Source organism: Baudoinia panamericana (genome assembly GCF_000338955.1).
Source record: "Baudoinia panamericana UAMH 10762 unplaced genomic scaffold BAUCOscaffold_4, whole genome shotgun sequence".
NCBI classification, from domain to species: domain Eukaryota; kingdom Fungi; phylum Ascomycota; class Dothideomycetes; order Mycosphaerellales; family Teratosphaeriaceae; genus Baudoinia; species Baudoinia panamericana.
In genome coordinates, this window is record NW_006911260.1 from 1,705,075 (window position 1) to 1,731,252 (window position 26,178).

At 48.8% G+C, this 26,178-nt stretch overlaps 10 protein-coding genes across 10 annotated transcripts; 6 read left to right on the plus strand and 4 right to left on the minus strand.

The window, feature by feature from the left end:
• Positions 1 to 35: 35 nt before the first annotated feature.
• On the minus strand, positions 36 to 1,061 carry BAUCODRAFT_430530 (uncharacterized protein). The gene has a single exon (XM_007676913.1). It carries the CDS (start codon positions 761 to 763, stop codon positions 116 to 118), a length of 648 nt encoding a protein of 215 aa, XP_007675103.1. The 5' UTR covers positions 764 to 1,061; the 3' UTR covers positions 36 to 115.
• A 348-nt stretch (positions 1,062 to 1,409) lies between these two features.
• Positions 1,410 to 2,867, plus strand: BAUCODRAFT_66175 (uncharacterized protein; the record flags this gene model as incomplete). The annotated part of the gene is made up of 1 exon (XM_007676385.1): positions 1,410 to 2,867. A coding segment is annotated over one exon (1,458 nt), but the record flags the coding sequence as incomplete, so codon positions are not given.
• Positions 2,868 to 4,792: 1,925 nt separating this feature from the next.
• On the minus strand, positions 4,793 to 6,442 carry BAUCODRAFT_67237 (uncharacterized protein; the record flags this gene model as incomplete). The annotated part of the gene is made up of 1 exon (XM_007676468.1): positions 4,793 to 6,442. The coding sequence occupies one exon, from the start codon at positions 6,440 to 6,442 to the stop codon at positions 4,793 to 4,795; it is 1,650 nt and encodes a 549-aa protein (XP_007674658.1).
• A 792-nt stretch (positions 6,443 to 7,234) lies between these two features.
• BAUCODRAFT_66878 (uncharacterized protein) lies at positions 7,235 to 8,062 on the plus strand (the record flags this gene model as incomplete). The annotated part of the gene is made up of 1 exon (XM_007676442.1): positions 7,235 to 8,062. The coding sequence occupies one exon, from the start codon at positions 7,235 to 7,237 to the stop codon at positions 8,060 to 8,062; it is 828 nt and encodes a 275-aa protein (XP_007674632.1).
• Positions 8,063 to 8,601: 539 nt separating this feature from the next.
• Positions 8,602 to 9,435, minus strand: BAUCODRAFT_66957 (uncharacterized protein; the record flags this gene model as incomplete). Its single annotated transcript, XM_007676448.1, has 2 exons — positions 8,602 to 9,171; positions 9,214 to 9,435. 2 exons carry the CDS (start codon positions 9,433 to 9,435, stop codon positions 8,602 to 8,604), a joined length of 792 nt encoding a protein of 263 aa, XP_007674638.1.
• Positions 9,436 to 9,664: 229 nt separating this feature from the next.
• BAUCODRAFT_155702 (uncharacterized protein) lies at positions 9,665 to 11,013 on the plus strand (the record flags this gene model as incomplete). Its single annotated transcript, XM_007676914.1, has 1 exon — positions 9,665 to 11,013. The coding sequence occupies exon 1, from the start codon at positions 9,838 to 9,840 to the stop codon at positions 11,011 to 11,013; it is 1,176 nt and encodes a 391-aa protein (XP_007675104.1). The 5' UTR covers positions 9,665 to 9,837.
• A 689-nt stretch (positions 11,014 to 11,702) lies between these two features.
• BAUCODRAFT_67350 (uncharacterized protein) lies at positions 11,703 to 12,069 on the minus strand (the record flags this gene model as incomplete). Its single annotated transcript, XM_007676478.1, has 2 exons — positions 11,703 to 11,819; positions 11,884 to 12,069. The coding sequence occupies 2 exons, from the start codon at positions 12,067 to 12,069 to the stop codon at positions 11,703 to 11,705; spliced, it is 303 nt and encodes a 100-aa protein (XP_007674668.1).
• Positions 12,070 to 12,246: 177 nt separating this feature from the next.
• BAUCODRAFT_430784 (uncharacterized protein) lies at positions 12,247 to 15,278 on the plus strand. Its single transcript, XM_007676915.1, has one exon. It carries the CDS (start codon positions 12,291 to 12,293, stop codon positions 15,243 to 15,245), a length of 2,955 nt encoding a protein of 984 aa, XP_007675105.1. The 5' UTR covers positions 12,247 to 12,290; the 3' UTR covers positions 15,246 to 15,278.
• A 771-nt stretch (positions 15,279 to 16,049) lies between these two features.
• Positions 16,050 to 18,902, plus strand: BAUCODRAFT_430818 (uncharacterized protein). The gene is made up of 5 exons (XM_007676916.1): positions 16,050 to 16,622; positions 16,687 to 16,986; positions 17,040 to 17,678; positions 17,732 to 17,922; positions 17,983 to 18,902. Exons 1-5 carry the CDS (start codon positions 16,547 to 16,549, stop codon positions 18,601 to 18,603), a joined length of 1,827 nt encoding a protein of 608 aa, XP_007675106.1. The 5' UTR covers positions 16,050 to 16,546; the 3' UTR covers positions 18,604 to 18,902.
• A 4,903-nt stretch (positions 18,903 to 23,805) lies between these two features.
• Positions 23,806 to 23,958, plus strand: BAUCODRAFT_66435 (uncharacterized protein; the record flags this gene model as incomplete). Its single annotated transcript, XM_007676408.1, has 1 exon — positions 23,806 to 23,958. A coding segment is annotated over one exon (153 nt), but the record flags the coding sequence as incomplete, so codon positions are not given.
• Between the last annotated feature and the right edge of the window lie 2,220 nt (positions 23,959 to 26,178).

Consider the following 26,178-nt stretch of genomic DNA (forward strand, 5'->3'; position numbering starts at 1 on the left):
GCGGAGCAACCGGGATGGAGCGGCGGGTGTTCCAGTTGTGAATGGCGGCAGTGGTGGCGAGTGAGCACCTGGTCTTTGCGGAGCGGAGAGGGTGTTGGCCATCCGTCGAACTTCATCACTTCTTTCCTTCTCTTCCCTTTTTCTCCTGCTCCTCTAGCTCCCTCAGCTTCTCTGCCACCTTCCTTTGGATATTCCCAACTCCACCACCTCCCAGCTCCTCCTTCCCACTCAGCACCCCCGCAATCCATTCCTCCAACTCCTTATCAGCCTCCGCCTCGCCACCATAAACATCGAACCCTACGCCCCTCCTTACTCCGTCCCGCAAATCCTCAAGATCCGCAATATCGAACAGTTTCGCCATCGCTCCTGCCGCAACCATGGCAATGCTACACACGTTCAACGTGGCCAAGCTCAACGCTTCGACAGCATCGAAAGAGCCATCGACCTTTGCCGCGCGGCCAGTTGGCGGAGCGTTGGAGGGTGTGAATGCTGCTGGGTGGGGAAGACGTCGTCTGATCAGAGCTCGTCGCGTTAACAGAGCGGAGAAGCAGGTAAAGGCTACGCCGCCAAAGAAGAGACCGTCTTGTCGGCGTTGGCGGTGGGCGGCATCTATACGAGGTTCCCTTTGGTGGCGAGGGTTGATAGGGAGAGTTGCTGCTAAAGCCTGGGCTTGAGTTTGAGCGGTTGCCGTGGTGGCGGCGGCTTCATGTTGGCGTTGGTGGCGTACGTCGCCTGGCGCGAGATATCTGTCCCAGAACGACATCCATGCGAGACAAAGTGAGATGGTGGTGGAATGTTATGTCGAGAGTGGCCATCTGTATACGAGGATCGGCTTAGTCAGGCCCGACTGCCAAGAGTGGCAATCTCCACTCGACTCCGCGGTGCGCTCAGGCCCACATGAAAGCATCGCCTTCAAACACCGTTGTTGACATTCACACAATTGACGGCTCTTCAAGCAAACAGGGTTGCATTCAAGGGATTTGATTAACGATAACCGCGCACCTACAGTAAAGGAATAGCGAGGATTCAATTGATTCGACGGACAGACTCAACAAAATATAGCAAAGTGTGGAGAGCGCAGGCCCGAACCCTCGGGAGTGCCGTCCCATGCCACCGGGAACGTCACAAGCAAGAGCCGCAAACAGTAGCGACCTCACAATCTGGCGGACTTCCTCTTCGTCAGCAATTGGGGCAATGCTTCCTCGCTAGCCTCCGCCATCCGCCCCAACACCCTCACACAGTCCCTCACCCCTACCCCCGCCCCTCCGACCCCCAAGTCGCCCGTGGGAGTTTCGCATAATCTCTTCCGCTCAAGCTCGTCGCCACAGATCAACCAGGCGGGTGCGGGTGCGAACGGCATGGCGGCAGCGGCGGTGCAGTCTCCGCCGCCGCCCGGCGCGCACGATATGATGGATACGCGCACACCGTCGCCCGTGCAGAACGGTGAGGGTGCGGTGGGTAACGTGGCAGCGGCTGAAAAGGACGGCGCATACAAGCCAGATCTAGGCGCGGAGGTGGCAATGCTAAGTACGAAGCTGGTAAATGCGATCAACTACCAGACCAATCTGGATGATACATTGCAGCATACGCGGCATGAGCTTGAGCAGGCGCGCGAGGAGCTGGCACGCCAGCGCGCGCAAAGGAAGGAGTGGGATGACCTGGTGGCGACTGGTGCGTTGATCAGGCGGAGTGCGATGGACAAGACGGTCAAGGAGCTGCGGGAGGAGCTGGCAAAGGAGAGGGCGGCGCGGGAGGCGGCGGAGGTGTCAAAGAAGCAGACGGAGGGCGAGCTGGAGAACTTGACGTCTGCGCTCTTTGAGGAGGCGAATACGATGGTGGCTGCCGCGAGAAAAGATACAGAGGCGGTGGAGAAGCGCAACAGCCAATTACGAGCGCAATTGAAGGACACCGAAATGCTCTTGACAAGCCAGACGGAGCAGCTGCAAGACCTGAAGACAGTAATGGAGCGCTTAGAACGCGCCAGCGAGAATGACGGCAACCGAGACCCAAGCATGCCGGTTACACCTGTAGACGCCCGTGCAGCCGCGTGGGATGCTCTCCAACTGTCACCACACGCGGCAAATGTACCGGACGTCCCGCCTGACCACCCTCTACACTTCTCCCACTTGATCGCGCCCGTCTTGCGCACAGATATAGCAGCCTACACCGACTTCCACGAACTTCTCACCCTCGCCCGACGTACAACATCACATTCGCGGCAAGGCAGCGGCGCCGTTAACAACCTCGCCTCGTCCAGCCAATCGAACCTCTTCTCCACCAACCTCTCCTCCTCGTCCACGCCGAGTCTACCAGGGTCCTTCTTCGGGACGAATACAGCTTCCACGAACAACAGTCCTTCCTCGTCCACCTTTGCTAATGCCATCCCGGCTGCGCCGCCGTTACGGGAAAGCAAGTTCTACAAGCGAACTCTAGCCGAGGACATTGAGCCGACTTTACGATTAGACTTGGCGCCTGGCTTGAGTTTCCTGAGCAGGCGGAGCGTGCTATCCTCCCTTCTCTCGGGCAGTCTCGTCGTCGAACCCTTCAACACGCCCGGCAACAAAACGTACAGTCTCGGCTCCGTCTACTCCTGCGCTCTCTGCGGCGAGGCACGGAAGTCAGAGCCATACGTGCGTAAATATCGTTTTCGCACTTCCGAATCCGAGGATGCGCAACGCTATCCGCTCTGCGATTATTGTCTCAACCGCATCCGCGCCGCGGGCGACTTTGTGGGGTTCTTGCGCATGGTGAGGGATGGGCATTGGCGGTGTGAGAGTGAGGAGGACGATCGTGGCGCGTGGGAGGAGGCGGTGAGGTTGAGAGAGCGCATGTTTTGGGCCAGATTGGGCGGAGGCGTGGTGCCTACCGCGCAGGTTGTCAGAAGGGAGGCTGCGGTGGGAACTGGTTCGGGCAGTCCGAGGAGTGTGAAGGGCGTCAAGAGCGCACGGGCGAGCCTCGAACAGACTATGACCGAGCATCAGGTGCACGATGCAGTGGTTGCGGCGGGCAGTCCGGTCAAAGTAGCCTTATCGGCTGAGGGCAAGGCGGATCAGGGGCAAACGGTGTCACAAGACGGCACGCTCGAGCGGCCGGAACTGTCCTCACAGCGATCAAGAAGCGCGAGTAGTATAGCGCGCGCCATTATCAACGCCTCGTCAGGTGTATTGGCTTCGGGAAGACCGGACATGGTACCGCAGAAGCATCCTGCACCAGAGCCGAAGGAGGATGACGAAGACGAAGCGACTACGCCTGCTTTCGAGGACGCGCCGAGCGGCGAGCAAGAAGCGGTGATACCGACTGTCAATGAGCCTGCCGTAGTAGAGGACGAGCCAGGGACGGTGCCTCCCGCTCCTCCACCGACAGAAAGGAGACCGTCTGCTGTGCAGGAGAGGATAAGGGCTATGGAGGCGAAGAACAAAATTGTGCAAGGGCAAGGCCAAGTTGGTGATGGAAGGCTGCCGGGAGCTTTTGACTGATGTCGCTGTACGCTGGTATGCACATTTTATTGGCAGCAATGGCTTCACGTGACGTAGTAGCGCCTTTGGGATTGGCATGATCAGGTACGAGTAAGCGCCGGCGCGAAGGAGGGTTGATGTGAGATGTATGGTACGAAGCAGGCTTGATTGTAAGATTATGTTGTTATTGTATGTGTGCGCAAGCGGTTCATCTTGCAGTTTGTGCACCATCCCCGTGCACTAGCTGTGAAACTTCATATCTGACACCCGCGCCTCTCCGATTACCGACTTACCCGCAACGTTCAATGTGACGAACGCGCTTCCATCGTGTTACTTAGACACTATTACCGTGACGGCCGGCAAGTAGCGTATTCACGCCTGTCACTTTCATGTCCTGCTCATCCAAATGGCGAGAAGGCGTCTCTGGTTGGATCGGCGCAAACTCCCAGTTGGTGACCGCGGCTAATATCGAGCACGAGCTGTTGGTAGCTATTGCCCTGCGTTTCGATACGGTTCTTCTATTACCTCAGCGCAGCAACTTCCCAATCCACCACTTGGTCAACAGTGGCAGCAAACGACGGCAGAGCACCCTCTCCTTGATCCTCGGATTCTTCCATTCACTGCCGCTAGATCCTCTTCCTCGTCGTCAGCATCCTTGTTCCCTGCTGCCGGATCCTTAGTCTTTCCGTCACCTGCCGTTGAACTTGCGTCTTCTTCGTTCTGCGGCCGCCATAAAGACGTCCTGTCCCGCCGAGGCGCGCTAATGTTTGCGCTTCCCATGAAAGGCTCGCCTGTAACATATTGTACACACGCAGATCCTGTTCATGCACGCCGGAAGGGAACTTGCATTCCGCATGGCCGCCTCGGTGCTTGCGGTCCTGTCGCTGGCAGAACCGGCCGTTGTAGCAGGTTAGCCGCCGGCATGCTTCCAGGCCTGGGCAAAATCGGCTTGAGAGCATACGCTTGAGCACTTGCATCTTACCGGCTGGCCCGAGTGGTATCCAGCGTCTACTCGTTGAATGACTCGAGTTGCCTCTTCTCGAGCCTGGACATTAGAGGCAAGATTTATATTTGGGTTCGTTTCCAAAGATGTACATCTGGTCCGTCGAACCGATTCCGGAGAGGTCCCTTCGGATAACCCTGCGTCCTAACACACCGTCCGGCTGTGCAATCTCGTAATGTATGATTGTAAATCCGATGCTCAGGAAGCGTTCCGAGACTGGCCTTTGGAGCGAAGGAGCGCCCAACGCGAGTGGTTTTCGCTCAAACACAGAGCTTGTGCAATACGCATAACACTCCAATAATTGGCCTAGAGACGCACAGCTCGACGCTTGCGCTTAAGGGTCCGCGTTCGCGAGATCCTGCTTATACCGCTGCTTCGCTCTTTGCGCCGACTGTGCGTAGTCAACGTGCGGGTACGGATACCCAAGCTTCTCAAAATCCTCCTTGCTCAAGCGTTCATGCGGCGCAAAGATCTCCTTGCCTTTCAACCCCGCCAGCTCAGGCACCCATTTCCGAATGTAGTCGCCATGAGGGTCGCACTTCTGCGCTTGCGTTACTGGGTTGAAGATGGTATACGACGGCTCCCAGCCCTGCGTGTTATTGTTCAGATCCCAGTCGACCAGGTGCTCGGCAAAGTACCGCTCTCCCAACCGATAATCAATAAGCATGTTCGCGCGAAGATACGACGCAACGTTCATCCGTAGCCGGTTGTGCATGTACGCCTCCGTGTTGATCTGCCGCATTCCTGCATCGACAAACGGCACGCCCGTCCTGCCTTCGCACCATTTCTTCCAGCCGTCAACGTCGTCCTCCCATTGCACGAAATCGAACTTGAGGTTCTGTGGCAGGTTCATCGTAGTGTGCGGCGTGATTATGGTTAACTGGCGGTAAAATTCTCGAAACACGATCTCGCGGACCCAAGCAGCAACGCCAACATCACCTTCATCGAAGTGCTTGCCTCCGTTGAACTGTTTCGTCTTTGCAAGTACCGCTCGCATGCTCACAATGCCGGAATTATGATATGCTGACATGCGGCTGGTCGCGTCTTTTGCTGGCTCCGAACGGTGGGCTTTGTAGTCTTCGATCTTGTCATTGAGAAAGTGGTCCAGACGCTTCATGCCTGCGTCGTTGCCTGCTGGCCAAAGTTCACGCAAGCGGTCCTGCTCTTCCTTCGAAGCGTATTGTTTGCTTTCGGGAAGCTCCGGAATACTGGAGCTGAAAAGCTTCTCGAACTGCTTCGCTACATCCGTGTCATTCGCTTCCGGTGGCGGTACGAGGTCAAGCAACTCCGCGTTCTGTTTGGTCTCTGCGAGCCAGGCCTTGTGATATGGTGTAAACACCTTATGTGGCCCGCCGGAGCCAGTGGTCAAAGTGCCAGGGATCACGACCGTCTGATCATGCAATACGTCCAGTGAGACATCACTTTCGTCCAGCACCTTCTTCCCTAGATCGATGTCGCGCCGCAGCTCATCAACCTCGTACTCCATATCTGCATAGATGTGCGAGACGTCATTCTCCTTCACGAATTGCATGACCTTCTCCGTCTTGTTGCCTCGCTCCTCTGCCGTTATAATGGCGAGCGGAATGTTTTTCTGCTCTAGCTGCTCCTTCAGTATGCGCAGATTCCGCAGGATAAAGTCAGAGCGCGCTGGGCTGGTGCCGTGCCACTCCATATCTTTCGGGGTAAAGAGATACATGGTTATGAGGTTGCTTTTGCTCTTCTTCGCCTTCTGCGACGCAGCATGCAAGCCTCGGTTATCTTCCTGACGGAGATCTTTGGAGCGGAACCAATGCAACACATTGCGCGTCTTCACATCCTTGCGCGTCTTCACGAGCAACTCTTCGAGTTGGTCAAATGGAGTGTCAGAATCGATCTGCTTCGCCCGCTTGGTGCTTGGATGTTTCAGCGCATTCTTCACTTGGTTATAGTCTTCTTCCGACTGAGCGTCTGCGCGCGGGTGCTTCTTGCTGTTGTGAGATGCCATCCTAACTACTGAGCTGGAAGAAGTGCGAAAGGCAATGAGCGAGAACGAAGTGGAAGGCAGAGAGACGGAGAGGAAGCGTAGAAGCGGCCGCATATGGTCGTTGAAGAAGAGTCGAGTCGCAAAAAGAAACAGAGCTTACCTCGAGCGCGATATGCTGGACGCCAGCCTCGCGTCCGCTGGGTGGATGACATCGCCCGGCGAGTGATACGCGGTAGAGATGCTGCTCTTGGCAAGGGGAGATGGTACCTCTGCCGGAAGATGACGCTAGCGAGATCTTGATCGATTACAAGTTTCCGAAGACGTCATCGGTTCGGTTTCATGCCGACGAGTGTGAACGTGTTTGCACATAACAGAAGTTTTTGTGGTACTTTTAGCAGCAGAGCAACTTGCAGTAATTTCGTTAAGAGGACGACAGGACGTCGCCATTGTGATCGAGCCCGTACGTTGGTTCAAGCTGCAAATCCAGAACTGTAGAATCTGCTGTAAACTCTGCCACGTGCGCCCAGTGGAATAAGCAAGCCATTTCATTGACCGTCCAATGAAAGTCATGATACATAAGTGATTACAGCATATCGCGTTTGTGAATGTCGCTCGCGTTCCTACACCGCCATGGCTCCCAATTTTCGGACGGCAAGTCACTTGACCATCTTGGTCTTCAGCAAGCGAACCTTAAACAAGCCGATATGGGACAGTCTCGTTGGAGAACTTTCGCAGAACATCGAGTCTCAACTCGACCCTGCAGACTCTTCTTGGGCCCTCAACGACCTCGACCATGGCAGGGTGCTTGAGATCATGCAACACTCGGCTCAGCAACAGCCGACCCTCGAGCAATGCAGGACATGCGTTCACTCAACCAGGATGACAGCTTTGCAGACCAGATACGATGTGGAGATAAACATGCAACCTGGATCCCTTTACCAAGCCCACCGGAGGCCCGGCTTCGCAGTCTTCGACATGGACAGCACGCTCATACAACAAGAGGTCATCGACGAGCTAGCCCGAGCAGTAGGACTCTATGACAAAGTGGCAGCCATCACGGAAGCGGCAATGCGTGGCGAAGCGCCCTACACGGACTTTGAGGCTTCTTTGCGCGCCCGAGTGGCCCTGCTCAAGGGTGTTGAGACGTCGATCTGGGAGCAGCTGAAGGCGCAGACCATCACTTTCACGCCCGGTGCAAAGGAGCTTGTCCGGGTACTGAAGAAGCTTGGCTGGAAGACTGCGGTGCTAAGCGGAGGCTTCACCCCTCTGGCGATGTGGGTGAAGGAGACGCTTGGTCTAGACTACGCCCATGCCAATCATCTGGTGTCGGACGACGGCCTCAACATCCTCACTGGCGAGCTGGTCCCTGGCGCACCAATTGTTCACGCTCAGCGAAAGCGTGAACTGCTGCTACAGCTTGCGGCAGAGAACAGCATACCCATCGAGCGGACCATTGCGGTCGGTGACGGCAGCAATGACCTCTTGATGATGGGAGCTGCGGGCCTGGGTATTGCCTTCAACGCAAAACCGAAAGTACAGCAGGCGGCGCCCGTGCGGCTGAACAGCGGGAACTTGCTCGATGTGATGCATATCCTTGGCTACAGCGCCGAGGAGGTCAATGCACTGCGTAAGGAGCCTTGAAAGTCTCCAGCAATTAAGAATTAGTCTTCTCACGAAATCAGAATGTGGCTGCTGCCCAAGCTGTGGTTTCACTAGGCGATGTTTCCGGGCACCCACACCCGCACACTCGATGGTGGTCATTGTAATTCTCATGAGCGAACCGTCCCATCAGGATACTATGACGCGATCAGCTTCGAGGCTAATCCGATTTGCAAGGTATGAGAGAACATACCCGACTAGGTAGCCGGCCGCACGTCTCTCTCCGCGGGCAACGTGTCTTGTCTTGCTACTCCAACCAAGTCAGGTTCTGTCTATGGGCTGGAGCGCCTTCCATACTTGGTCATTGCAGTGTACTGCGGGCATGATCAACGTAGACATCTGGGATAGCAGCACGGGGACCGCGCAGCGCAGCGGGAGTGCTTTCAAGCCTCGTGCGACATGACGTCGCCGCATCGTGCGGACCAAATCAACCGATGCATACTTTGATAGCTAGCGAACCGGTGATTGTCGAGGCTCTGTCGTAGATGGGCTGTCGTTTTACTAGCAGCAGTCGAGCTCCCTCATATCAATATCTTCTCCGGATCATCCTTCTTCTCCCGCTGCTTGGCTCTCACATGCTCCAGTCCGGGCGCTGGATAAGGCCCAAGCGCAAAGCCAGATTCCTCGCTCTTACCCTCTGTCTCCGGTTCTCGGTTCGTGGCGTAAATGTCAGCAATGCATAGTTCGAAAGGTCCAGGCATGCGGTCAGTCAGTCCGATGCCGACGCTCCGAACTACTTGCCTTAGCATCTCCTTTTGGGGTTCGACGACTATGCCGTGGTTCGTTCGGACGAATGCGGTGAAAGGTATCCATACCGTCTCCCACTTACCGGGTGTGAAGCTCGGCAGGAGATGCTGATGAAGGTCCGTCGGTACGATGGATTCGGTTTGAATGTTGACAAAGTACTTCCGTCCATCAGACTTAATGCGCAAGGCGAGGTATGAGTACGGATCGATGTCCCAGAGAAGTTTGCCGAAGAGAGACCATCCGCGATCCCTCGTTCTCCACGCCGCGAAACCGCTTCGGTGCACATCAGGTCGGTTAGGTGGTAGTTCTGGGTTGATGTTGCCTTTGAAAAGGACGTGGCTCGGCTCTTCGCCCTGATCCTCTCCGCCATCGATCCTGCCATCAACCTTCTCAGTGTGTGCAGCGCCCGGAACGTAGGTTAATGATGCCGTGCTGTAACCGCCCAGGATGCTCTTGTCGGTCATGACCTTGCATCTCTTGTCACTATCGGCCTCGTCGAACTGTATCAGAGGGTATGCCCGCTGAGGGACTTGAAGGGTCTCTAGCTTGACAGCTATCCTGGCCTGTCGACGGAACTCGTCGACAGAGCGGCGGAAGAAGCTGGGCATGCCCGCCCGCAGAACGGGTGTCGCGAACATGTTGAAGCTCTGTGATCCTGTCTGCTACGGAAGCCTTTCTTCGGTGCAGGCTTGCCTGAAGGCGAAGTGTGAGTGATGAGGTGGTGGTGATGTGATGGAAGCATGCGGGGCGGAGCGGACTCCCGAAGTCCGATCGTTCGGAAAGGTCCATCACCACCGATTCAAGCAAATACTCACACTTAAGTAAATCAACCACTTTCGGCAAGACAGCAAAGACAGCATTGCACCGGCAACGTCACGAGTCTACGGCTTGCAGTCGCCAACAGTGTCTCTTGCACTCTTCCATCAGGCGACAAACCATAATTATTGATCGACCGATCTTGCATTACTGCGACCACTAGCTCCAGCGCTCCAACGCAAGCCCAGCCTTGAATGGTCGCAACCACGCACTCAGTCCCATCTGCCACGAAGCAGTCCAGCTTCAACCCAGTCCCCTTCACCGAGTCGCGCGAACTCGGTCAAGTCGACCCAGGCCGAGCGGAAGATGCTGGCGAGCAGATAACCCCGCTGCCTGCCTCTCAGGCGGGCAAACCATCCCTGAAGGACCGGCGACCATGGGCGCACTTTGTTGCCGGCGGTCTCGGCGGCATGACATCAGCGACCTTGACTTCGCCGCTGGACGTGCTCAAGACGAGGCTACAGAGTACGTTCTACCAGGAGCAATTAGCGGCGAATAGACGTGCGAAGGGCTTGCCGAATCCGAGCCAATTACCGTTCTATAGAGCGGCGTGGATGCATATCGCGGAGACGGGCCAGATACTTGCGTCGATACCGAGGGTTGAGGGATGGAGAGCGTTGTTCAAAGGCTTGGATGCGAACCTGATAGGCGTGGTGCCTGCGCGAGCGATCAACTTCTGGGCATATGGCAACGGTAAGAAGATCATCTCGAGTAACTTCTTCGACGGTCAGGAAACAGCAATGGTGCATCTGTTCGCAGCAGCGAGCGCAGGTATCATCACGGGCACGGCGACGAACCCCATATGGCTTGTCAAGACTCGACTGCAGCTCGACAAGCAGAACGCCGGTCCCGGTGGCATGGGTCGCCAGTACAAGAATGCCTGGGATTGCGTGGTGCAAACTCTCCGGACCGAAGGCATTCGCGGACTTTACCGTGGACTGAGCGCCTCTTACTTGGGTGTCAGTGAAAGCACGCTCCAATGGGTCATTTACGAACAAGCGAAGCGCTCATTGGCACGCCGCGAGGTCGATCTGCTGAAATCTGGACGCACACCTACCGTCTGGGATAAGACGGTCCAATGGACTGGCCAGCTAACTGCGGCCGGCGGTGCAAAATTCTTCGCCGCCTTGATCACATATCCTCACGAAGTTGTCAGGACGCGGTTACGGCAAGCACCTGTCGATGCAGTTGGCAATGTAAAGTACAACGGTCTTTGGAGCTGTTTCGTCACGGTGTTCCGGGAAGAAGGAATGGGTGCGCTGTATGGAGGCCTGGTGCCGCATATGTTGCGCGTGGTACCCAGTGCTGCCATTATGTTTGGGGTGTATGAAGGTGTGTTACGTGCTTTGGGCGAATCAAGTGGCGTTTGAAAAATGGGAGACGAGCGATCGCCACTCACCCGACATGTTATTGTCATGAACCCCAACCGACGGGTGTCCGTGTATGTACGAGTATAGCACTGTAACATATATGCGAAGCGCTTGTGGCAATGATGGTACGGTCTGCATAGCGAACCACAAACCTCTTGCGGCACGCTGCCATGGATTTTACCACCGCTTCCCATCACCAACGCTGCTCTTCTCTGCCTGAGGTCTCCAATGCAGGATCTCCGCCAAGTCTGCTCCAAGCCGCGCTTTTAGACGTGGGCACGAGGAGTTGCCAGGAGCAGCGGTCTGCTTGCGTCCTAATGACGCGCGAGAGAAGGCCGGTTAGTCAATACGCTCGCCTGTGCTATCTTGCTCGCGATACAAGCCACCGTACCGCACTGGAGTATGGACCCGGTGATTGTACAGTCCGCTCGACGTGCTGCCACACTACTAGCACTACATCGGCAACACCGTACAATCGCAGCGAGTCGGTGGATTGACTTGCGTGACTCTCCAATCACCCTCTCGTGCCCAAGTCATTATCTCTCTTGCTTCCTCTCTCGCGCCCTCTCTCGCGTGCGCGCCTTGTCGGTCTGTGTTTCCGGCAGCACGTCGTTCACACACTCATAAGTCGTCGGTGATGCTTCCATCTAAGAGTGGTCGTCCGATCCGAGGAGCGTAAGGGTGTTGGCTCATATGTTCCCACCCTCCGCCTTCCACTTCCTCAAATACTCCTTCCCATCCATCGGACCGCCCGACCCGAACTCATCCTTGCGTTTCTCGATGCGTCGCGTGACAAAGGGCGTCAACTGCGGACATGGCATTAGCCTTTTCCCTCACCACTACACCGGATGAGACAGATTCACGTCGTACCTCAAAGTCCGTCAAGTCTGGACACATATACGTGCGCACTTTCTCCCAATCGATCTTATAGCCGCCGTACTTGGTGTGGCTGCCCATTGCTCCCGTGCGGTTACCCTTGTAGTAGTTGTGCGGACCTTGTTTAGTGGTGAGGGCGAGGCGCTTGATGGCGCGTTGGAGGATGGGTGAGGGCTGCATTCGCGCTGTGGATTGTAAAGGAATGCGCTAATACCTTTTTGCACGCCAGGTGAATGGAGCGAGGATGATATACTGCTTGCTGTCCGGCGGAGGTTCGGGAGCGAGCACAGACACGGATCGCGAACCTCCAAGTGTTTTGCGCCGCGAAATCTTGGCATCCGAAATGAGCATTTTCGAGGAAGGCACGACAATCTTCATCTTCTACCTATATCATCACCATCATGGCTCCCCGCCTGGCCCGCTCAAGTGTACAAGGCGCCGCTCCTCGCAATGCGAAGAACAAAAGTCGCAAGCGCAATCTCGACGCCTATTCCACCGCGGCGCATTCCGTCAAACCTGACAAAACCGTGCCGCGACATCGTCTGGGCGAGAGCGTAGAGGGGGCGCCACGCCAGAAGCGCCGACGCACCGACGACGATGAGGCTGACGCGAGCGAGGACGACAGTGCGCCACAGAGGAAGTTGCCACGACAGAACGGCAGAGGCATTGCCGACGAAGACGATGACGGTGTCGAGCAAGGCAGTGACAGTGAGGGCAATGAGTGGACGTTGGGTGGGCTGAAGGATGATGACGAAGACAGTGAGTTGGACTCCGATGAAGCGTTTGGGGAGAGTGATGAGGAGAGGTTCGAGGGGTTCGCATTTCGAGGGAGCAGTAGTGTGGGAAGGAAGAAGGTCGTGAGAAGGAGCAAGTCTCTAGCGTCTGATGCTGCAGATGGTGGGATTGACCTGGACGAGGGCAGCGCCAGTAGTGATGGCGAGGACGAGGACGACGATTTTGGCGACGAAGGTGTTGATCTCGCTACTATGCTGGATGATGACCCCACTGCGGAAGACGCTGAGGATGTAGAAGAAGATGGAGATGAGAGCGACGGCGCAAGCGAAGAGGACGAAGAAGACGCGCCGTCGGAGATCGATGACGAGGGCGAAGCCGACGGCGCGAACGATGAAGAACGCTATGCCCGCTTCCGTGACCGGATCGAGGCATTAGATCCAACAAACAAAGATGACGCGAAGCCATTACAACCCGCAGAATCCGGGATAATTACAATGGAAGACTTGCTTGCCGACATAGACGTCACCCAACGTAAGCAGATCCTTGCAACCACCAAGCCCAAGCGCAAGTCCCAGCGTGCAGAGCGGCTCACGGCTCCCCTTCCAAAGCGGCAGCAGGATCGATTGCATAGAGAAGCAGCTTCTGAGCAAGCCAAAGAACAACTCGACCGCTGGCGAGATACAGTCATTCACAACCGTCGCGCAGAGTTCCTGACCTTTCCGCTCGTGGATCCGAGTAAGCAGCAGAATGTGGGCAAGGACAAGTTCATTGACGGGAAGCCACAAGGCGAGCTAGAAGAGAGTATCCGCAGGATAATGGAAGAGAGTGGCATGGTGGCCAGAGTTGACGAGAAAAATCATGATGAAGAAGACGAGCTTATGCGAGCTGAAGAGCTCGCTACTAACGACCTTCCTGTCGAGGAAGTGATGCGCCGACGTGCAGAGCTGAGGAGGGCGAGGGAGTTAATGTTTCGGCAGGAGGTGAAGGCGAAGAGGATCGCGAAGATTAAAAGTAAAGCTTATCGCCGCGTTCACCGGAAAGAGCGGGAGCGATTGGCGGAGAAGGAGAGATTGCTGCTCCATCCTGATGGTGGGGTGGATGACGAGGAAAGGGATACGAACGACCGCCGCCGCGCACAGGAGCGCATGAGTACCAAGCACCGCGACAGCAAGTTTGCGAAGTCGGTCAAAGCTACGAATCGCACTGTTTGGGATGAGGGCGCCAGGGGTGGGGTGATGGAGGAGGCGAGGCGTAGGGAGGAGTTGAAGAGGCGGATCGCAGGACGGGAGGAGGACGGCGAGGGGAGTGATGTATCTTCAGTCTCGGGTGAGGATGAAGAGAATGATGAAATGGAGAAGCAGCTTCAAAGACTTCAGGAGGGCAGGCAGGGTATCGGTCAGAGGGGCGTGGGTGGGATGAAGTTCATGCGTGCTGCCGAAGAACGAAGGAGGAAAGCGAACGAGGAGGACGTGGAGAGGCTGAGGAAGGAGATGGCAGTCGAAGACGGAGACGAGGAGGAGTCTGACGGAAAGGTGGGAGAAGAGGGCCTTGGACGGGCGATCTTTGGACCCAAGGCGAAGATCAGCCCGGCAGAGAGGCAGAAGGAGAAGAGTCGGGAGATGGAGGAGGGTAATATGTCGGATGATGAGGAGAAGGTTGAGATCGCTGTTGGCGCCGATATGGTTGGAGCGTCCCGCGATGGAGCCGCGAAGCCACTGAAGGGCATTTTAAGGAAAGGCGGCCAGAGTTCGGACAAGCGAGAGCCACAACGCGCGAGGTCTGTGTGGTTGAAGGATCCAGCACCGGCGGATGAGGCGCAGGACGAGCCTTTCGTTTCGGCATGGCTGACGGATCCTGCGGCGAAGAAGTCGAAGCGGCGGTCAAGGACTACTGACGATGGCGAAGCTATGATTGAGCTGCTTCCTGCGAACGGGGTTGCTGCACTTGGGCCTCCACCTCAGAAGACAGCGAAGAAGGCTAGCAAAGAACAGAAGTCTGTGCCCACTGGGGAGAAGGATGGCGAAGTACGTACCGACGGTACGGCCGCCGGAAACACCTCAGGCTGGCAGACCATTGAACAGACCGGCGATGACTCTGACGGCGAAGAAGGAGGAGATGCGAATCCCGCTCTCACCGCGGACGAACAGAAAGCTTTATATCACCGCCAAGCCTTCGCAGGCGACGATGTACATCTCGCCTTTGAGAGGGAGAAGGCAGAACTCGTTGCCGATGAAGACGAGAAAGAGATCTCGACACATCTTCCTGGATGGGGAAGCTGGACAGGCATAGGTCTTTCCAAGGCCGTGAAGAAGGCCAACAAGCGGCAACTGCACAACCCGCTGTTCAAAACCAAGCTGCCCGGAGGCGTCAGGCCCGAGGATAGAAAGGATGCTAAGCTGCCAAACGCAATCGTCAGCGAGAAGACGGATCGAAAAGGGAAGAAATATTTCGCCCCCGTTTTGCCGCATGGCTTTGAGCAGGGGGAGCAGTATGAGCGCAGCTTAAGGGTGCCGTTGGGGCCTGAATGGACGACCAAGGAGGTCTTTCAGAGGGGAACAAGGCCGAGGGTTGTTGTTAAGAGAGGTGTGGTTGTTGGGCCTATGGAAAAGCCAATGGTATAGCAGCTTGGCTAAGACATACAAGCAGTCCTCCTTGACAAACACTTTAACTGGCTCAGAGGCCATCGTTCACCATATCCTATGCATTTTCGTCACCTCACCCGTACCGCTGTAAATCCCCGAGCCATGGTTACAACCTATATACCGATCAACAAGAACCTTCGTCTGACACATTCCACTCAGATACAAGTCAGTTACAAACATTGCACTCATCCATCTAAGTCGCAATATGCCAAGAATGCACATTGAAGAATCTCTAGGGCGAGGTACGCTGGCCCAAGCCGCTCGAAGACTTACGCAAAGCCATTGGCTTCCTTATGACATCTGCACACCACGATTGCAAAGCCTTCAAAAACGGCCGAAGCGGCGAAGCCAGGATGCCTCATCCTGACCGGCAATGCCGCCAAAAAGCGCAAGCCGTGCATCTTCGCTAGAGCAGCCGTCCCAGAAAGCTTCCTCGATGTTCTGCGTTTTTCCAGCACCGCTCTGAACTCACTGGAGGGAGAGCGATTCGCTCGGCGAAATGAGCTGGAGAAGCATGCTCTGCGTCCACGCTTGGAGGGCGAGTGCGACAAGAAGAAGTTGACGGCTCTGCACAGGATTAACAATGCAACTTAGTCACATATGGAGGCGATGAAGGTAAAACTTGGCGCCTCCGTAAAGCGAGGCTTGGGCATCGAGGATGCGTGGAAGCTGTCGTGAGAGCAGCCCAGGGTTAGGGTTTTAGTATACTAGCTATAATATAATCTTAATATAGTATAGTAGCTATAGTAAACTATAACTAAATAGGAAAGTATAGGACTACTTACTTAGAGTAACACTGTCTATAAAGTAGTCTATAAAGTAGTCTGCATAGGGCAACAACCGGTGCGGCTAAAGGAGTATATTTACTCCTCGAATGAGCTCACAGGTCTGTCTAGAAGGCGACCTGCAGTATCATACCGGGCCTTTTGGCCCCAGATCTACACAGCCACATGCCTAAGCGCCGCTACCGGCAAATGAAGCTGCTGTACTCACCCGCATAACAACACATCCTACCAGGTTCTTCCTGTACCTGGTTGGCCGAGGACACAACTTGGCTTTGACTGTGCCGGATTTACTTACCACAATTGGCTACCGAGGAATGATGCCGTCGTCGCCTTGAGCGTCGGTGTCTCGATTTGCCGGCATTAAGGGCATAAAACTGCACTGGGGCCGATACTTGTCAATGCCATGCCGCGTCAAGCTGGTGTTCAGTCATACCTGCTCTACCGCTCGCGTTCTAGCGACTTACCGACCTCGAGAATTACAGTCCTGGTACGAAGATGCATTCCCACAAGGGAGGATGTCCCTCGATTCTTGTGCTTCACTTCGTTGTAGCCGGTCACGCAGCAGTCAATGGTGCGTATATATAGGAACGAAAGGTCAGCATTGGGATACCTTACTAACGACAGTCGTGAACCAGGTACCTTGCATAATTCGACTCTTGTACCATCGAGGAGCAGTGGCTATGATCAGGCCTCGCGATCAAGCAGCCCCTTCTTCGAGAGTACCAGCTTCGCTTTACCAGGCGGTAGCCTGTCACAGGGACGGAGTTCGATAGCCCTGCCGGCTTCTGCAACACCTACTTCTAGCATCCTCACGAGCAGAATGGCGCTTAGCGAGAACTCTAGCCTACTTCTGGGTACTACTTCGACCTACAATGACACTACTGGCATAGCAACAGCCCCTGGTTCACCCTGGACGGTGCCAGCGCAAGGAAGCGGTATGTCTAAACTATTCCTTTCCGATCCATGCCCTTCACTAATTCTGCATTAGGCTCATCCTACTATACCGCTTGCAACAAAGAATGGCAACTGTTCTATGACGGGCATGTCAGATATACAAGGGAGTTGACGTCTTCATGGTGGGTTACCAATTATACTGCGACCATCACCACCCTCTGCGACGGGCATTCCCGCGTCCTCGGAACCGTAACGCCTGTTACGACCTTTCTGTCTGTCACCACTTCTGAGGGTATACCTCCGCCTAGCTGCTCAGTGCAGCAGTCCGACTGCGCATCCGCAATCAGTCAATACAGCAGCGCGGAAGCTGTGTGGTATGCACTGCATGCCTCATGGAGCAGCGCAGGGGCGCATCTCGCCGATGAACCCTCGCCGAATACTGTCTCAGTACCAGTATGCCGTACAACCACACCTAGCAGCACTGGACCGCAACCTGTGAGTGCATCGACGCCGGCCGGCTCTTGCGGACCCTGTACAATAGTCGGCGGGGCTGTACAGCTTTTGTACTTTCCAGTGACGACCAGTTATACCAGAGACATGTGCGCCACTGCACCATATCATAGTACATTTTGTCCGTTCGGCTCGGTCTCATCCGAGTCTATACCCTCAAATGGCTACGAGGGAACGCCTTGCCCATATTTTGCCTCGAACAGAACAAGCACGCACCCTTCCGGTAATCAGCCTTAGCCCTCTCCTCTTTCGAACCCGCGCTTATAGTCTGAACAGGGCCCTATACGATCTCTGCCAGCACGACCTTTTACGAAAACCGCGCGTACCTCAGCTACGAGACTGCATACGCGACAGACTCTTGCGGTCTAGTCGGTAACACGCATGGTAGCGGTATCTTGGAAATGGCATCCAGCGACGTGTACGGCGTTTCCGGCTATCATTACTTCCTTGAGCAGGTCGCCTACTCCGTAAGTACAACCACCAGTATCTTCGCGTGTCCGAACCTTGCTGACTATATGATTCCCTAGTTCAACTTCGCCGATCTTATTCCACCGATTCCCGCGAGTGCTTACTACTGCATGCCGCAGTGTTGGGAATCAGGAGATAATTATACTTTTGATGGCACTACCTATGGTGCTCCGAACAATATCAACGGGGAAGCATGGCATGGTGACTTCTGTACTCTGATGGTGGATGCGGAGTATCACCCTTACTTGGCGGTGCCGCCGGAGTTCAGGTACCTCGATCCAGCCTGGAGTGAGTGCTTGCTTGCGTTGAACGGTGTCTTCGATCCGGTAAGTCTGTTGCACAGTTATGTTGGCACTGTAGCAAGTACTCACGGGACCTTGTCTTGCAGCCCAAAATGCTGCAGCCGGCTTCCTCCATGGCCATGCCTACTTCACCCATTGTGGCAGGGACGACTACAAGCACGGCAATACCTGCGCAACAGCCTACTTCGTCGGCGCCGTCGAATACCGCACTCGTCGCGGAGACACCAGCGGCTTCGACTAGCTCCTCTCAGCTCCAGCCTATTTCCGCTGGCACACCTAGACAAACCATGTCTTCTCACGGCGGCGACGCTACCTATGCAAGTGCTCCATCGACCAATGGAGGGGATAGCTACAGCGACGGAGGGAAAGAAACATTGACGCTTTCGGCACTGTCCAGCGGCGACCCTGGTACTGTGGATTCATCTGCACAGACAACGTCCGGTCCTGATGGTGTGGCTACCTCTGCACTTGAACAATCAAGCAGTGATGGGAACGGAGACGCGGAAGCCTCATCTCAAGGCCGCACCGATGGCCATAGCTGGGGAGGAGGCGCACAAGGACAGGGACAAGAAATTCAATCTACCTCGACCACCCGAAGTCTGGAGGGCGTTACCGTCGTAGCAACACCCTCGTCAGCGCTGCTTTCGTCGAGTCACTCGCTCTTGCTTCCCTCAAGTGCTGAAGGGATGAATATTGGTGACATCATTGCATCTGTGATGGCCCTCCAGGCAGGCACCAGTAGGGATTCAAGCGGTGGTCTTCCGACGACAGATCATCCTGCAACACCTCCAGATTCACAAGATCCTCAATCAGAGACTACGAAGTATACAGCCTCGATTGCTGCTGGCGACATTGCTGGAGCGATTGTTGCTCTATTGACGTCATCTGGTACTAATGCTACACGTAGCCCCACCGTCGTCTCAAACTCCACTGTCGTCTTCGCCAGCGAAGGGTCAGGAAACGCGCTTCACGGCGATCAGACAGTGACTCTAGAGCACGCTTCGACGACATCACTGAACAGCAATAGAGATACAGCGACCACCGATGCTAGTAGTGCTCGGGGCTCGTCCATTATATTCAATGACGACTTGAGCACAGTATCCTCCGAGCAGTCTCCTGCAGGACCCATTAGTACGGCGTATCTTACATTTGGAACCCAAACGATTACCGCACTAGAGTACGAGAACCACTTGTCTAAGGTGCTTATCAATGGATACACCCTGTCACCTAGCGGCTCTGCGGCGTTAGACGATAGCACTATGATGAGTGCAGAGCTTAGCGGAGTCGTGATTACAGGCACAGATACAATATCGCTGCCCGCTATTCGAACTACTTCGCCGGCGTTTGGAGCAGTAGTCACTCTAGGATCGCAAGCTCTTATAGCTCTGGCAACAGGGACGGCCTCGGAGATTGCTATAGCAGGGTATACAATTACGCCTAGAGGACCTGCCGCGACTATCGACGGCGTAGTAGTGAGCAACGAGAGCGGGCGACTAATCGTTAGGACTTCGGACATAGGGACCCAGACGGTAATGTCCCGAACAATAGAAGGTTCGACGCTAGCGCAAGCTAGCTCTCCTACGGCGGGCACGCAGGAGCGGACTACAACCTCTGCTACAATCCGATAGTCTGCGCTAGGAACGTGCACTATACGTCTACTCGCGATTTAGACAGGTTTAAGGCTTATAGTATTTCTAACTACGTAATTAAGTAACTTAACATATAAGTATATATCGATAGGGCGGCGCTAAGATTAGTGTTACGTGCCGTCGTACTTACGTAATAGAGGTTAGGTAATTCTATCGTTATAAGTAGAGTTAGTACTTGTTAGGTAGTCTACTATAATTATTTAAAGATATAACTAAGTTATACTATATAGGACTAAGAAAAGTTAATTTAAGGTTTTAGAAGCTTAGATTTTATTATAATATAATTAGTATAGACGTAGCTACGCCCTAGTGCTCGATCCTTAGTAAGTCGAGCTAGTAGTGCCTAAGATATTAGCTTAACTACTTGCCGTTAAGTATAGCTCGATAGCGAGTAGAAGACGACTATCGAGTATAGCTCGATATAAGCTATAATAAGACATAAATCTCCTTCGTATATAATAGCGATAGATTTCGTAGTTAGAAGTTTATATTTAACTTATATTATAAACCGACTAATTAGAATTAACTTATTACTTTATTCTAATCTCTTATATCGATTATACTTTAACTAAGTAATACTTTACTATCGACTACTAGACTACTTAATAAGTACTAACCCTACTTATAACGACGGAATTACCTAACTTCTATTACGTAAGTATAACGGCATATAATACTTTAAATACCCTTAAGGATATCTATTACTAGAAGATCTAAGTAGAGTATCTCTACCTCTAGTAAAGTAGAAGATACTAATATAGTATACTCTACTAACTATAATCGGTCTAACGACGATATAAAGGTCGCTAAACCTAACTTATACTATAGAGACTAAGAGAAACTCGACGACTAGTTTAACTAGATATATATCTTCTTCGAGTTTAACTCTATAGAGCCTATAAAGCGAAGTCTATTTATAATAGCCTTCCTTCGAGGCTATACTTAGTACTACTTTAAACTATATCTTACTAAGTACCTTAATAGTAACTTAAGATATAACGAAGATATTACTAGAATCTTTAGAGTATTCGTAGGACTTAAGATAATCTTATAATAAGTCTTTATAGTCTCTAATAAAGTCGAGAATATAGTTCGCGTTATTTAAGATATTAAGTAGACTAAGTCTATATTAGACTATATAACCTAGTTTAAGAAGTACTTATAACTTACTAACTAAGACAATATAGCCCTATATACTATATATTATCGAGGCCTAAAGGATTAAGTTAAGGACGAACTAATAAGATATAGAAGTATTACTAAGGAACTAGACTAGTTAATTAGGGCCTCTATTATAATTAACGATAAGCTTTACGAATATATAATAGAGAAAGGCTATAAATTTAACCTCTAGTACCCTCTCTATAGTTAGAAGAATTAAGGTAGGAATCGGCTATATTATACTAACCTATATAGACTAGAGATAGCCTCTATATACTTAGATATAATAAAGAAGGGAAACTCTAAGAATAGCCGTAGTAAGAATAATAAGAAACTATATTCTAGAGGAAAGAAAGCGATTACGTATTATATATATAGTAAGAAAGACTATATAGTAAGGGATTATAGCGCTAAGAATAAGGTATAGCGGCTATAATTTAATATAATACTAGGAAAACCTAGGAAGCGTAAAGTAATAACCTTATAATAACCTTTAGAAAATAACGGAGAATAGAGAATACTATAAGACTTTAGTAAAAGGCTAGTTACTAGCGAAGTAGACGACTCTAAGTAGTTTCTATAAGAATAGAATACTACTACTAATAAGGCTAGTAAGCCTATAGAAGATAGCGAAGGCATATTAAAGAAAGAAGAATAGAAGTTAGTATAAGTCGAAGAAAAGAAAGAAGTACTATATAGATTCCTTTATTAGATATTCTATTATAATAATTAGTATAGAAGGCACTATAGTAGTAAGGAAAATACTAGATAGTTTCCCTAGAAGCCGAGGGAACGACGAACTATTAATATAATTAGTACTTAGCGACCTAAGATACTAGAAACTCTAGATTAATACTCTAAAGAAGAAATATAGGAAGATAGCGAATAAGGCTATACTAACGAAGAAGATACTAGCGAATAATTATTAGATAATAAAGTATCGAACGATAAGCGAAATAAGCTTTACTACTTTAGCCTAGAAGGAAAGAGTTAAGTAATAGAACTCTTCCTTATAATAGCTCGATAATATAAAGAAGTATTCTTTAAGATTAGTAGAAAACAGTTCCTCTATATAGGACACTTTAATTAGATAATTAGCCGGTTCTATAATATATTCTAGAACTACTAACTTTACGAAGTCGAATATAACTTTAAAATAATTATATAAGAGTAACTACTAATTAGAAGCTAGTTTATATCTAATAGCTATCTCCTTCTAAATAGGCTTTTTATTAATAAGTAGATAAGAGATATAGTATAGAACTTAAAGGTTCGCTATAGTTAAGTATAATATATTTAAACTATACTTAACTTAAGAGAAAAGGTAAGAGAAGCCTTAAGAAGTATAAATAATTAATAAGCTAAGATAGTAGCCTTATATAAATAATAGAAGTATAATATACTATTAAAGGAGAAACTACGAAGTCTTAATAGCTTATAACTACTAATCTAAGACTAATAGATAGAATAATTCCTTATATTACAATAATATATATAAGAACGAATTATACTATAGAACCGGAGAATATTAAAAAACTAGGATAATCTATTAATAGAAGTACTTAATAGGAACTATATAGTATAACTACTCTAGTATTAGAATATATAGTATTTTGTACTATAGCTACTATTAAAGGGAACTCGATAATAATTATAGTCGACTTAAGTATAAGTAGGAACTTTATATTACTAGAATATATAAAACGAAGTAGAATTACTATCTAGATAAAGAAAGATAGATACGAATTATTTATAGCGAATAGTATAATAATATCCGTAGTAGATAGTAAGATAGTACTACTTCTACTAGATATCTAATAGTACTATAAAGATATTATACTAGATATTATATCGATAGCTATAGAAGATATTATTTTAGAAATACTTTAGTTAAGATATTATAACCTAGTAGTTAACTAGAGAATAAAAGTACTTATATTTAGATAGTATAATTATATAAATTATATAGAGCCTATATATTAATAGCGTTCGATAGTAGATAAGGCGAGATAGCTATATAGTATAAAGAGAGCTAATCTACTAGAACGAGAATTAAACAATAATATCTTACTTCTATTAGATACTAATAAAGGTTAGCCGGATTACTAAGATAGGAGTAGTAGTAAGTATATACTACTAGTTATCTCTAAAGAGTATAAGGAATATAAGCGGCTCTTTTAGGAAGAGGAAGGCGAAGCTACCTTGCCTATATATATACTATAGGACTATAAGATCTACCTCGAACTTAGTAAGAAGCTACTATAAGGACCTATTTATACTATATTAGAAAAGGAACTAAGAATATAGAAAGAATAAGTAGATAAGAATCTTACTAGAAAGTAGATATAACTATTAAAGTCGCTAGTAAGTTTACTAATACTATTTATACTAAAGAAGAATATAGACGAGTTAAGAATAGTAGTCGACTATAGGAAGCTTAATAATATTATAATAAAGGACTAATATTCTTTATTAAATATTAAAGAATTAAGAGATAGACTTAGTAAAGTAAACTAGTTTACTAAAATCGACCTTAAGGATATATTCTACTATATTTATATTAAAGAAGAATAAGAATAGCTTATAGTATTCTAAGACTAAACTAGGACTCTACGAGTTCCTAGTAATATCTATAGGAATAACAAATTTACCTATAATATACTAACGACTAGTTAATATAGTACTTAGAGACTTAATCGATATTACTATTATAGTATATATCGACGATATCCTAATCTATACTAAAGGGTCTCTATAGTAATATATTTAAAATATTAAGGAAGTTTTCCGACGACTTTCTAAGATAAGCTTTAAGACTATATCTAAGAAGTACAAATTCTATAAGAAAGAGGTTAAGTTCCTCGGATTCGTTATTAGAATCTATAGTATACGAATTAGTCCTAATAAGATTAAGTTAGTATAGAAATAGCTATAACTAAAGACTATTAAAGAAATATAAGTATTCCTAGGACTTATAAACTATAACCGAAAGTTTATTCTAGAATACTCTAAAGTATTAGAACTACTAATATATCTAATAAAGAAGGACGAAGCCTTTAGATAGACTAAGGCTTAGAAAGAAGCCTTTATATTAATTAAGAAACGATATATCGAAGTACTAGTCCTATAGATATTCGATACTACTAAATCTATATAAGTAGAGATAGATATATCTAATTACGTAATCGGAGTATATCTTACTTAAGAAAATAATAGATAAAGATATATAGTAGTATACTACTCGAGGAAATTAAGTCTAGTAGAAGCAAACTACGATATCTATAATAAGGAACTCTTAGCTATTATTATAAGCTTAAGACACTAGAGAATCTATATAGAAGGAGTACCGAAAGTTACTATTCTCTCTAACTATAAGAACTTAACGTACTTTACTACTATTAAAGAGCTAACTCGATAGTAAGCTCGATAGTTAGAACTCTTAGGACAGTATAAGTTTATTATCTAGTATACTCTAGAAAAAGACAATACTAGAGTAGACGCCCTTAGTCGATAATCCGACTATATAGAAGAATATATTATATAGTAGTATCGAATCCTTAAGGCAAATAAGGATAGAACGCTATCCGCTAATATATAGAAGTTTAATACTATAATATAGATACTAAACGACTACGACGAAGAATTTCTAGTTAACGAATAAAAGAAGTTCGTTATATTAGAGAAGTAGATTAATAAGGTAATTATATATTACTATAACTTACTAGAAAGAGGATACTTAAAAGTTACTAAGATAATAAAGCTAGTATAGTAATACTTCGTATTCCTATATATAAAGAAATATATAGTAAACTATATTAAGAAGTATATCGAATACTAAACGAACAAATTAGTAAGATATATAACTTATAGAGAACTAATAGTATAATATTTACTAATAAAACTATAGGAAGAAGTTACTATAGACTTTATTAGACTACTACTAAAATTATAGAATCTAGTAATAAAAGCGACTTATAACTCGATACTAGTTATAGTTAATAGGTTAATAAAATATATATACTTTATTATATATAGTACTACGATTACCTCGGAATAGTAAGTATACCTTATTATAGATAGACTATTCCGCTACTATAGATACTTAAAGGTTATTATCTCGAATAGAGAACTAATATTTCGCTCTAACTATTAGTAGGCGTTTATCTCTAACTTCGGAATTAGCTATAAGCTCTCTATAGTATTCCGACTATAGATAGATAGATAGATAGAATATATAAACTAGATACTAGAAGCCTATCTACGAGCTTATATTAACTATATATAGAATAACTAGTTAGAACTACTCCTAATAGTATAAATAGTACTAAATAGCTATATATTAAATATAACGAAAGTATTACCTTATAAAGTAAACTTCGTATATCTACTAAGACTAGATATAGTACTAATCCTAGGACTAAATATAGAGGCTATAAAATAATATATAAGAGACTTATAACGACTCTATTATAAGAATATTTATATATCTTCTATAAAGATAGTAGTAAGATCGAAATCGATTATAGGTCCTTAGCTTAAAAAGGGGGATAAGGTCTATCTCCTTATAAAGAATCTTAAGACTAAGAGAAATAGTAAAAAGCTTAACTAGGTTAAGGTCGGACCTTTTATAATCTCTAAGAAACGATCGCTAGTAAACTACTAACTCGAACTTCCGAAAGATACTAGAATATACCTAGTATTCTATATCTCTCTTCTAGAACTAGTAGACCCCGAAATATTCTACTAAACTATATTCTACTATAAAGACTAAGAAGAAACCGAGTAGGAAGTCGAGAAGATCCTAAAACGAGAAGGTTAGAGTTACCTCGTTAAATAGAAAGGTTACTTAGACTCGGATAATATATAGGAACTACTTACTAATCTTAAGAACTACTAGATACTTCTACGCTAGTTCTACTAAAATCGATAAGCTAGTCGATATTCTATAATATCTCCTATATAGCTAGAGATAAACTAACTATTAATATAGTAGTAGAATAGTCTAGAGATATAGAAGGCTTATTAGGGTTAGGGTTAGGGTTAGGGTTAGGGTTAGGGTTAGGGTTAGGGTTAGGGTTAGGGTTAGGGTTAGGGTTAGGGTTAGGGTTAGGGTTAGGGTTAGGGTTAGGGTTAGGGTTAGGGT

Coding starts and splice junctions, on each gene's coding strand:
- BAUCODRAFT_430530 (XM_007676913.1), bottom strand. CDS start 763: ATGTCGTTCTGGGACAGATATCTCGCGCCAGGCGACGTACGCCACCAA.
- BAUCODRAFT_430784 (XM_007676915.1), top strand. CDS start 12,291: ATGGCTCCCCGCCTGGCCCGCTCAAGTGTACAAGGCGCCGCTCCTCGC.
- BAUCODRAFT_430818 (XM_007676916.1), top strand. CDS start 16,547: ATGCATTCCCACAAGGGAGGATGTCCCTCGATTCTTGTGCTTCACTTC. Junction 16,987..17,039: donor GGTGCCAGCGCAAGGAAGCG/GTATGTCTAAAC, acceptor ATTCTGCATTAG/GCTCATCCTACTATACCGCT. Junction 17,679..17,731: donor AACAAGCACGCACCCTTCCG/GTAATCAGCCTT, acceptor TAGTCTGAACAG/GGCCCTATACGATCTCTGCC.